This window comes from Marmota marmota, unplaced genomic scaffold, assembly GCF_001458135.2.
Source record: "Marmota marmota marmota unplaced genomic scaffold, marMar, whole genome shotgun sequence".
NCBI classification, from domain to species: domain Eukaryota; kingdom Metazoa; phylum Chordata; class Mammalia; order Rodentia; family Sciuridae; genus Marmota; species Marmota marmota.
This window is the reverse complement of record NW_025999880.1, coordinates 16,401,719-16,411,704: the sequence shown is the minus strand read 5'-3', so window position 1 is coordinate 16,411,704 and position 9,986 is coordinate 16,401,719. Positions and strand designations below refer to the sequence as shown.

The 9,986-nt window shown below is 51.0% G+C and overlaps 1 protein-coding gene across 1 annotated transcript; it reads right to left on the bottom strand.

The window, feature by feature from the left end:
- Positions 1-2,485: 2,485 nt before the first annotated feature.
- On the bottom strand, positions 2,486-9,986 carry Kat2a (lysine acetyltransferase 2A). Its single transcript, XM_015495828.2, has 18 exons — positions 9,826-9,986; positions 9,564-9,687; positions 9,080-9,225; positions 8,877-8,966; positions 8,399-8,580; positions 8,122-8,313; positions 7,120-7,226; positions 6,812-6,922; positions 6,587-6,723; positions 6,293-6,501; positions 5,936-6,062; positions 4,745-4,855; positions 4,206-4,349; positions 3,825-3,939; positions 3,696-3,732; positions 3,552-3,615; positions 3,333-3,417; positions 2,486-3,218 (listed from the first exon to the last, which is right to left on the bottom strand). The coding sequence occupies exons 2-18, from the start codon at positions 9,625-9,627 to the stop codon at positions 3,025-3,027; spliced, it is 2,115 nt and encodes a 704-aa protein (XP_015351314.2). The 5' UTR covers positions 9,628-9,687; positions 9,826-9,986; the 3' UTR covers positions 2,486-3,024.

Here is a 9,986-nt window from a genome sequence, read left to right as displayed (position 1 = left end):
TAGTGATTTCCTAGTACCGGACTACTTAAACCAGGAGCAAGAAGAGACCCTTGTTCAGTATGATCTTGGAGAACACGGTTTTGAAAGCAACTCCTCTGTTCAAATGCCTGTAATTTCACAGGTCTCCTCGACCCAGAATTGTGAAAGCACTTTTCCCTTGGGGTCTCTTGGTGGGCTGGCAGAAAAAGAGGAAGAAATGCCAGAGCAGCCAAAGACCAGTGCTTGTACTGAGGCTACCAGAGATGACCCCCCAAAATCAGAGCTGTCTTCTATAACTATTGAGTAATTTTGTGATTTGGCTTCATTTTTGGTTTTTGGAAAGTGCCTGTGCTTGGTCTTGTACATTTAAAGTTAATTTAATTTTTTAAACAAGAAAGGGTTTGGGAAAGAACTTCCCTTTTCACTTTGTAAGCCCTTTGACTAATGCTTTATTTTTCATAACTGAGAGAAATATTGCTTCTGTAAGTACACAGCAACATGATGTGGAAACATAATAGGAATTATGATACTTAAGGAAAACCAGTTGACTTAAACTATATACCAGTTTTTCCTTCCATTGTTAAAAGTAGGCTGACAACGGATCATTAGGTAAAGAAGAAATCAGATGACTGTTGATCCTTCTGAGATGAAAGGGTACTTGAGTAATTATTAAACAGAATTTGACAAATGGCTCAAGTAGATGTTTGCTCCTATACACAGGAAGTTGTAAAGCCTATTGTTTTGGAAATATTTATGGTAAGCCTTCTTAAAAATTATTAAGGTAAATACTTTTGAAATCCAGCATACTTTTTTTTTAAGCTTTGTCATTTCTATTATGATTTTTCATGGTGAAAATTTGGTATTAGGTAGGCATTCTCTGTACCTTTATAGTATCACTCCAAAGGTAAAGAACCATGATTAAGAAAAGTCAGGCTATCAGGAATGTAGAATGAAGCATGTAAATCCCTGCTTCATAGAAACTATTTTAATACTGCTTTTCTAACTAAAATTGATGTTTACCTGGTTTTTGAATGTTAATGCCCGGCTAACTAGGTCATTGCCCCAATCAATTTTCCCTTTGCCCCATCATCAATACTTTCTCTTGCATATACTGGTATGCTACCATATAAAGGAAAAATATTGAAGATATTCTATGTTTTATATATAGGTTTATGTATTGGTGGGGATGTTTTTACTGTGCTGTTTTGGACAAAATAAAGAATTCTGTGTTGAGGCTATGTTTTTAACCCAACTAAGAGTGTTTACAAAGCCCTATATGAAAGTGATATATGCTACTTGTTCCAATATTTTTAGACATTGCCAAGTTTATTAAGAGCAATTATTATAGTTTTTACACAATGTAAGCAATAATGTAAAAGATGAGAAGAGGCTATAAAATAATGACGTATGACTCATAAATCGGGGAGAGGGGGATTAAATCTTAACAAAAAACTAAAAACCCTAAATAATGAATATCATCTTTTTTGCTGCTAAAAAGTGAAATTTATATGATGCTCTAGGCTGAGGTATACTTTTCATCTGATGCCATTAAAGTATCTCTGACTGATCTGAAAAAAAAAAGTTTATTTACATTGAATTCTTTTGCAGACTCTTTTGCTGATAGTCCTAAAATCAGCCATGGTGAAGATTTCCAGTTAAGACTTTTCTGTGGAGAAAGGGGGTGCCACTACATACCCTCTGCCCTGCCCCTTTTGTTCCGTACTGGAGATTTAACCCAGGGATGCTTTACCACTGAGTCATATCCCTGTCCTTTTTATTGAGACAGGGTTTCTCTTTTTTTCTGGAGACAAGATCTCACTAAGTTGCTGAGGTTGGTCTTGAACTTGTTGTGAACCTCCTGAATTGCTGGGATTACAGGTGTGTGCCAGCCCTCTGCCATTTTGCAACCAGCAGTATCATGTGTTCTGAACTCTGCTGTCCCTGGCATGTGGACCAGGAACAATCTGGAGTGGGGAAAAGAGGGGCTTCAGCCAGGCAGGTGGAGCACAGGACTAGACTGGGGATGAGTGGTTACAGTTTGCAAGAGGGTATTGGAGGAGCAAAGGTCAACATTGAAAGGCCAAGGCTCCTCATTGGAGATCAAAATGCACACACAGATAGCAGTGACAAAGATGAAGCGCTTTATTGGGAACTGCTGCTAGCTTATATAGAAAGTGAAAGTCAGTTATCTTAGACCAGGAAGCTCCCGGGGCCAATCATAGTAAAGGTCAGGTCATCACCTATGGTGCACGCAGGTCCGCCCTGCCTAAGGTTCATGGAGATCGGGAACTGTTCACGAGGGCAGAAGATGGGAGGATCAATTAGTGAATTTTCAAAACAACTTGTTATCTGCCCACTGGTAATCTGCCGGCCGCCATATTGTATTAGGGGCTTCTTATCTGAAAGGCCCGGGGAGTTCTCAGGGAAATTCCCAACAAACATGCTAAGTCTGGAAACTTTTATATTATACACCAAAGAAACAATCACACAAATAGAAAAAAAGGTGTTTAAAAAAAAAAAAAGCTTTATTGTTCCCTCCAAGGATTTAACGCCAGGGAATGAATGGTCCCCATGCCCCCCTTCCAGGGGACAGACTGACGGAACAATGCAGGGTGAGCTACAGCCCCTCTAGAGGGGGCTGAACTTCCAACCTCTGAAGCCCACTCTGAAGCTACAATTAGCAGTCCTGGTCCTTGAGGAAACAGCCAACTGGGCCAGGCCCAGGCCTCCATGCCTCCACAGCTCTGCGGGGAGCAGGTCTGGGGGCCATTAGCTGGGCAGAGTTCATCTTCTGGCCACCAGCCCCTCTCTGGGGGTGGGGCCCCCAGGAGCCATCTCCCAGGGTCAGACACAATCAGGGCTGGGACAGAGCTGCAGGCTTGGGGTGGTGCCTGAGGGCAGAAAGGCCTGCAGGATCAGGCACTGGAGGGTCCCTGGCTGGAGTGTCTTCAGCTGAGTCAGGGAGCTGGGCCAGGGCAGCCCAAGGGATCAGATGAGAATCCGATGGAGACAGAGCAGGCCACAGCTGTAGTCCAAACGCAGGGCCTACTTGTCGATGAGTCCTCCTTCCTTAAGCTTGAAGTAGAAGAACTTCTCCAGCGCACTGGCACAGCGACAGTACTCACTGTCGGGAGGGTTGTACTCGCGGCAGTTGGCGATCACCCGCTGCAGGTCGGCCACAAAGAGCTTTCGGGTCACGTAGTAGCGGCTGCGCAGCCGCTCTGTCATGGTCTTCAGGTCTGGATGGCAGGAGAGAGGGCATACCTTTAAGAGGCTGAGGACAGTGGCTGGGGCTGTTCCCCAGGGGCTGATCTGGGGGCAGAAGTAGAAGGGAAGAAATGGAGGGTCCTCACCAATGGGGAAGCGAATGACCTCGTAGTAGTCAGGGGCCTCTGACTTCTTCACAGGCTCCATGAAGGGCCAGGCACTGGGGTGTGACTAGAGAGAAGGGGTGAGCTGGGGACCTGCCCACTGTTACCCTGCCCAACCCGTGACTGCCACCCAGTATATACTGAATCATGAAGTTGCAGCCACTGGTGCAGCGACCCCAGAAGGGAACCTGGTCTTCCTACCTTGATTTGGGCCAGCAGGTTTTTGAGGGTTGTGTACAGCTGGTCAGGGTCCTTCAGTTCCTTGCTGGGATGGGAGATGCCAAGTCTGAGGCTCTGAGTCCCTCTGCACACCCCCCAATACCCACTCCCTCCACAAAGACTCACCCCTTCTCCTTCCCCAATGGCTTCCAGCCTGTTTCTCCTGCAAAGTAGGGCGTGAGAGAACATTCCTAAGAATGCCTGTCCATACCCCAAGCTGTACACCCTCCCACTCCGAGTCAGGACCCTACTCACGAATGCCGGGGACACTCTCCACAGGGATCTGCCTCACACCCTCCTTAAAGCAGCTGAGCCCAGGGTAGACCTTGCGGATCTGGGCCTGTTTGCGCTCGATCAACTTCTTGATGATCTAAGGGAAAAAAGAGTGTGAGGGGCCAACTCCAGCCCTAGACACCCACCACCATTCCCATGGCTGTGGTCAGAGCCCCAATACGAAAAGCCAGGCTGTACTGCCCCCGAATCCAGTACCTCCCAACTTCCCCTGAGAGGCAGGACAAGAACCAAGACCTGGACTGTCCCCATCTCACACGTATCTACACATGGTATAGGTACACATGTGCCTAACCCACCCCTTGCGTGCCCATGAAAAGTCCCATGGATGTGCATGCACACCACCTCTTTCTGCTTCTTGATGATGTGGGACAGCTCCGTGTAGGGGATCCGGGGGTTCAGCTCACACTCCATCAGTGTTGCTCCCTCATAGTCCTTGATGTAGCCTAGGTAGCGGCTCTTGGGCACCTTGATGTCCTTGGAGAAGCCCTGGAGGGTGGACAGGTAGGACCCAATCTATCAGCAAGTACTCCCCAACTTTCACTGCCTCCCCCAAGAGCACCTGAGGGACAATGTGTGCCCGGTCTCCTCTCTTGTTCCTGAACCTCCCAAAGGCACTGTGAGGGCTCAGTTTGGCTCCAGAAAGGTTCCAGCTTGGCCGCCCCTTCCCAACTCACCCCCAAGAGCCTCGCAATTCTGGCATGCCCCATTGGCCCCTGTTCCCCCCTAGGGCAGCAGCAGGAGGAAGGAAGACAGGTAGGAAGGCCTTCCTCCAAATGCCAGGTAGGACAGGGACAAAGGGACTTGGCTTCCTCCACAGAAAGGGGCTAGACAGAGTAACCCCTGGCCCCAGGCAGTGTGGGTAGACGTGGGGAAGGCCTTACCTGCTTTTTGAAGTAGCCAATGGCGTACTCATCAGCGTAGGTGAGGAAGTAGAGGATGCTGTGCTTGATGTGATACTCCTTCAGGTGGTTCATCAGGTGAGTGCCATAGCCCTGAGGGGAGGTGGGGAGGGCCCAGTGCTGAAGATGTCTCCCCACCACCTCTAGTGATAGAGATGAAAGGCATCTTGGGAAGGAGGTGGACAGCCAGGGATCCAAGGCAGGAAGGAGGAAAGGTGGATGGCAGAAGATGGGGCATTTGTGGGGAGATAAGAAGGTCGCTGGATTTCCAGGCCCAGTGCTAACTTCACAGACAGACTCTCCAGTCAGCCTCTGACAGGTATTATCATCTCCATTTTACAAAGGACAAGACCAAAACACAGCTAGCTATACAAGGAAATGCATTTGAGGTCAATTAGCCAGATGCAGAAGGGCCAGGATCCAAAACCGACATAGCCTGATTTTCAGTCTCTGGGCCTTAGAATGGTAGGGAAGAAGGGAAGTCACAGGGGCCTGTTCATCAAAACATTTGAATCTTGAGAAGACAATGTCTCCCACACATCAAGTCCACGAACATCTAGGTCACATGAAACACAAGAACGAGGGACCCTACAAGTGGGTCTATTGTGATAATTAAAAGATAGAAACCAGGGCTATCTGTGGAGCTACCGTAAATTATTAATTCCCCACAGTAAGTAAATGTTCTTGTGATGAAGAAAACAGGTTCACTTAAAAAGCACTGATGGGGCTGGGGTTGTGGCTCAGCGGTAGAGCGCCTACCTGGCACGTTCGAGGCCCTGGGCTCGATCCTCAGAACCACATATAAATAAAATAAAGGTATTGTGTCAACTACAACTAAAAAATATTAAAAAAAAAAAAAAAAAAAAAAAGCACTGATGGCTAGGAGTGAAGCTCAGTGGTAGAGCGTCTGGCTACCACACATGGGGCCCTGGGTTTAGGCTGAATCCCGGGATCACCTTCAGCTTTGGGCAAAAAAAAAGTGTTGCTGATCCCTGGGCTCAATTTGTCAACAGGTGTGGCCTTACAATGTACAATTACCAAGGTACCGCTGCCACCTTGTGGGTATGTGAGGAACTGTCTGGCCACTAAGGGGCTGAGGCTGCTGCAGCAGCACACCTATCCTGTCCTAAGCAGGCAGTGGGGTGAGGCTGGGATCAGGGGCACTGTCCTCACCTTGACCTGTTCATTTGAGGTGACAGCACAGAAGACAATCTCTGTGAAGCCCTGGGTGGGAAACATTCGGAAGCAGATTCCACCGATGACCCGCCCATCTTTGATCAAGGCCAGAGTCTTGTGCTTCCTAAGAAGAAAGGGGGCATGTCACAGTCCCTACCTGTCCCCTAGTGCTCCTTAGCTCCCCACAGCCCCGGAGGACTGAACTGTGGTCAGCGATGGGAACTTGGGAGCAATAATTTTCAAAGGCTGGGCCTCAGAAATGGGAAGGTGCCCCCCAATTTTGAGGAATGGGAAACCAAGGAGTAGAGGCTCTCGTGTGTGGTGCCCGGGGGTAGGGGCCACCCAGGGACGCACGGGTCAAAGACGAGGCGGGCGATATACTCCTTGGGCATGCGTGGCAGCTGGTGGGAGAAGACATTCTGCAGCCCCACAAGCCAAAGCAACACCCGCCGATTGGCCTTTGGTGTCAGCGAGTTGCCGATGACATGGAACTCGATGATGCCACGGCGCTCCTCCAGGCGGGCTGTCTCATCCCGAGCCGCATTGGCTGACAGCAGGCTTGTCTAGATAGAGCAGAGGAGGTGAGCAAGGGCCTCAGGTGGGGTAAGGGCTCCCTTCTCCCACTGGACAATAGGCTGGGCTGCCCACCTCAGGCCCCAGCATGGCAGCAGGGTCAGTGATGGTCAGCATGACTTCGTTGACCAGCTCCATGGGGATATCGCCCATCACACGGAGTCGTTTGGCATCCTCAAGTGTCAGGTTCTCTGGAAGCTTCCTCTTCTCGCCTGCTGAGGAGGTTGGCAAGGTCACCCAGAGACAGAAAGGCTGAAGGAAAGGTGAGAAAAGGTCAGAGGCCAGGGGTCAAGTACGCACCTGGCATGGGCTCGGCCCCTGCAGAATCCAGACTCAGGGAGCTGTTGCTGCCCCCGCCCATGGTGGGGCTGAAGATGGGGGTGCTGGGAACAACTGCTGCACTGACTGTAGCTGAGAGAGAGAAAATATCAGGGACAGGGAATAGGTGTTGGCAGGTCCCTCAAAAGAATCCAGGCCCTCTCGGCCCCAGCCAAGCCTGCCCACATTTTCCCACTGCTGCCATTCCCAGTTCTTTTACCCCACAGGAGGAGGGAGGGGCGCTTCCTTCAGCAAAGCAGAGACCCTGCAGAGCCTACTGTGCCACATACCTGGCCGGGGAACCAACTGTGTCCCTTCTGAAGGTGGCATGGTGAAGCCTGACTCCCAGATAGGAGAGTTTGCCCCGTAGATCTCCTCCTCAAGCATGGACAGGAATCTGTGCAGAGGGTATAGACTGTCCCACAACTCTGTCCTCCAGCTCTGCGGCAGTCTGGGTCAGGCTCCAGAGGGACTGGAGGCCAGCCAGACAAACCTGCTCTCAGGGGGGCTGGGAGCCTGAGAGAGAAGACAGCCTCCGCCCTCTGGGAAGCCCTAGTTGGAAGGGGGAGAAACAGCCCCCTACTTCCTCTAATTGAAGGTAAGAGGACAGGACACACCCAGGGCTGGGATCGGAGATCCAGTTTTGCCATGATGGGCAGCACAGGGAGACAGGGTCTGAGCTGATGCCATCCATGCTGTGTGGTCAGGCAGGACACCAAGTCACCCGAGTCCCCTCACTCCCCTTAATATCAAAATGAGCTGAGAATCCACCCCATCTTGCCACCTCCTGTTCCCACCTGGTGGCAGGAGGGGCACTAGAGGGCCAGGATTAGTCAGCAAAGACTTTTTGAACAGAAGAGCTACAAGCCAGGTTAAAAAGGGAGGAAGGTGTGGCAGAACTGAGGTAAGTTTACAGAAATGACTAGAATAGAGGTGGGAACTGGTTTCACCTCATGGATAAACTCTGGTTTCTTGCAATGCTGTGGTGGTAAGGATTCTGAGGCTGTGTCCAGGCTCCCATGGGAAACAATTAGTAACATCTACAAGGGGTGTGGGAGGGGGTAGCATTAGCTCGGGCCATGTACCTGCCATCCCCAGACTAGTACGTGCAAAGGCAAATACTAGCAAGTTGCTTCTGGGCCATGGGCAAGTCTGCCAGGTAGACACCCAGATCCCAGAAGGCCCATGGAGGGAGAGGAGGGAGCAATCCAGGAAGCCTTCCTGGAAAAAAGGGGACAACAGCGAGGATGTGAACTTGGGGCAAAACCCCAACAGGCCAGACTGAGCCTTACTTGGGAAAGTGAGTAAGGATGAGGGTCCTCTTCTCAGGCACCAGCTTGTCCTTTTCTACTCGGAACTTTTCCAGCAGCTGCCGGCGAGTAACAGTGAAAATGGACCGTAGAAGGCTTCGTCCAAAGACGTGGGTGGTCTCATAGCGGGGGAGGCTATCGCAGCTCTGGGGTACATGGCAGTAACACAGCCATCTGGAGGTAGAGGGTTGGCAGGTGAGGGTGGAAACCACTGAACCTGGTTCACAAGCCTCCCCCATTAGTGCCTGGCTGGACCTACCTGGTGTAATTGACCTTGTAGGTAGCCACATCCTCTGACTGGGACCTCTGCCGAAATTGGGCAGGTGTCTCAAGCTTCCAGTAGTTAAGGCAGAGCAGGAACATCTTTGAGAGCTCAAACATTGTCTGCCGCTCTCGGGGAGCCAGGTGACTAAACTTGTACTGCACAAAGTTCAGCACACCCTGAGAAGGAGGGTAGGGGGATGAAACCGGAAGGAGGCGTGATCAGCCAGCAGGGGCTTCTCACCCAAATAAAGACGCTCCAGGAGGGTAGGGACAAGGCTCCTCTCACTCTGGGACTCTCTGTGAAGAGACACTATGCCCCTCCCCATCCCTATGCCCATGCTGAGGTTAGCACAGGACATACTCCTCTATGAACCTCTCCCCTGTTCTTGGCTTGAGGAAGACAAAGGGCATCAGAGGTTCCCCACTCCTCCAAGCTGCCCCAAATTCTCCTCTTACCACCTTCCCCATCCCACCTGTTCAATGTTAGGCTTCTCAAAAGGAGGGCTGCCCAAGGACCCCTCCACAACAGGCCGGGTCATCTGTAGAATGCATTTCCGCAGGAGCTGGAGGGAAGAGAAAAAGAGGAGTAGAGGGCAGCAGAGCTCAAAGCTGTGAACCCTCCCCCACACAAATGGGTCACCTCCTTGATTCACACCTTCATTCCCTGAAAGCTCACCTTGAAGAGGTAGAAATAAACCTGCTTGGTGTCTGTGTCTTCCTCCTTGTGAACAGACATGAACAGATTCTCCACATCCACCACCATCCCCAGCAGTCGATTAATCTCATCCTCTGACACATTCTCCAGGTGGGATACATGGTCAGCTTCAAAATGGACAGGTGATGAAGTTGGGAAAAATGTACAGAAATCAACTGGGTTTCCTGCACTTTTTCCCAACCAGCCATGATACACCCTATTCCCTCTACCCAGTGTGACCAACATTGAGACCGAATGCCCTTATATTAGTATTTGGATGTCCCTGCCTCTTCTTGTCTGGTAGATTTCTTTTCTCCTTTCTTGGAGCATACACACCTCTAACCTAATCTCTCTTGAGGTGGGATCTCTGGTTTTTCTAAGAGGCTTTGTAGTTTTTAAGTCACCTGTCCAAACAGGATCCAGAACCTGCCCTCCTCCCCAGCTCCAAGGGCGATGCCTGCCTTACCTAAGGGGTGCTCACAGCTGCGGCACAGCTCGCTCAGGTTGGCAGCTGGCTGCTGCAGGTCCATGCGGGGTGCGGTGGGGGGCTTGGGGTTTTTCCAGCCATTACACTTACAGGTTTCATTGGCCTGGAGGCAGAAGGTTCAGATGTATGACGCTTTACCCGTGGAGCTGGGGCCGCTCGGTATCCAGAGCTTTGCCCCCATTTCCACCGGAGCCCTGGGATGCCCCAAGCCCCGCCCCTTCGCAGTAGGCCCCGCCCCCACCTTGCAAGCCGAGAAGACCCCTAGCTTCTCAAGCTTCTTGGCACGCGGCAGACCCCGGACTTGCGCCTTCCTCTGGCTGGCGCGCTGCTGCTGGCTCAGGCCAGGTCGAGCCGGATCCCCCCCGCTCCCAGTTCCTCCACTTCCCACCCCGGGCCCCCCAG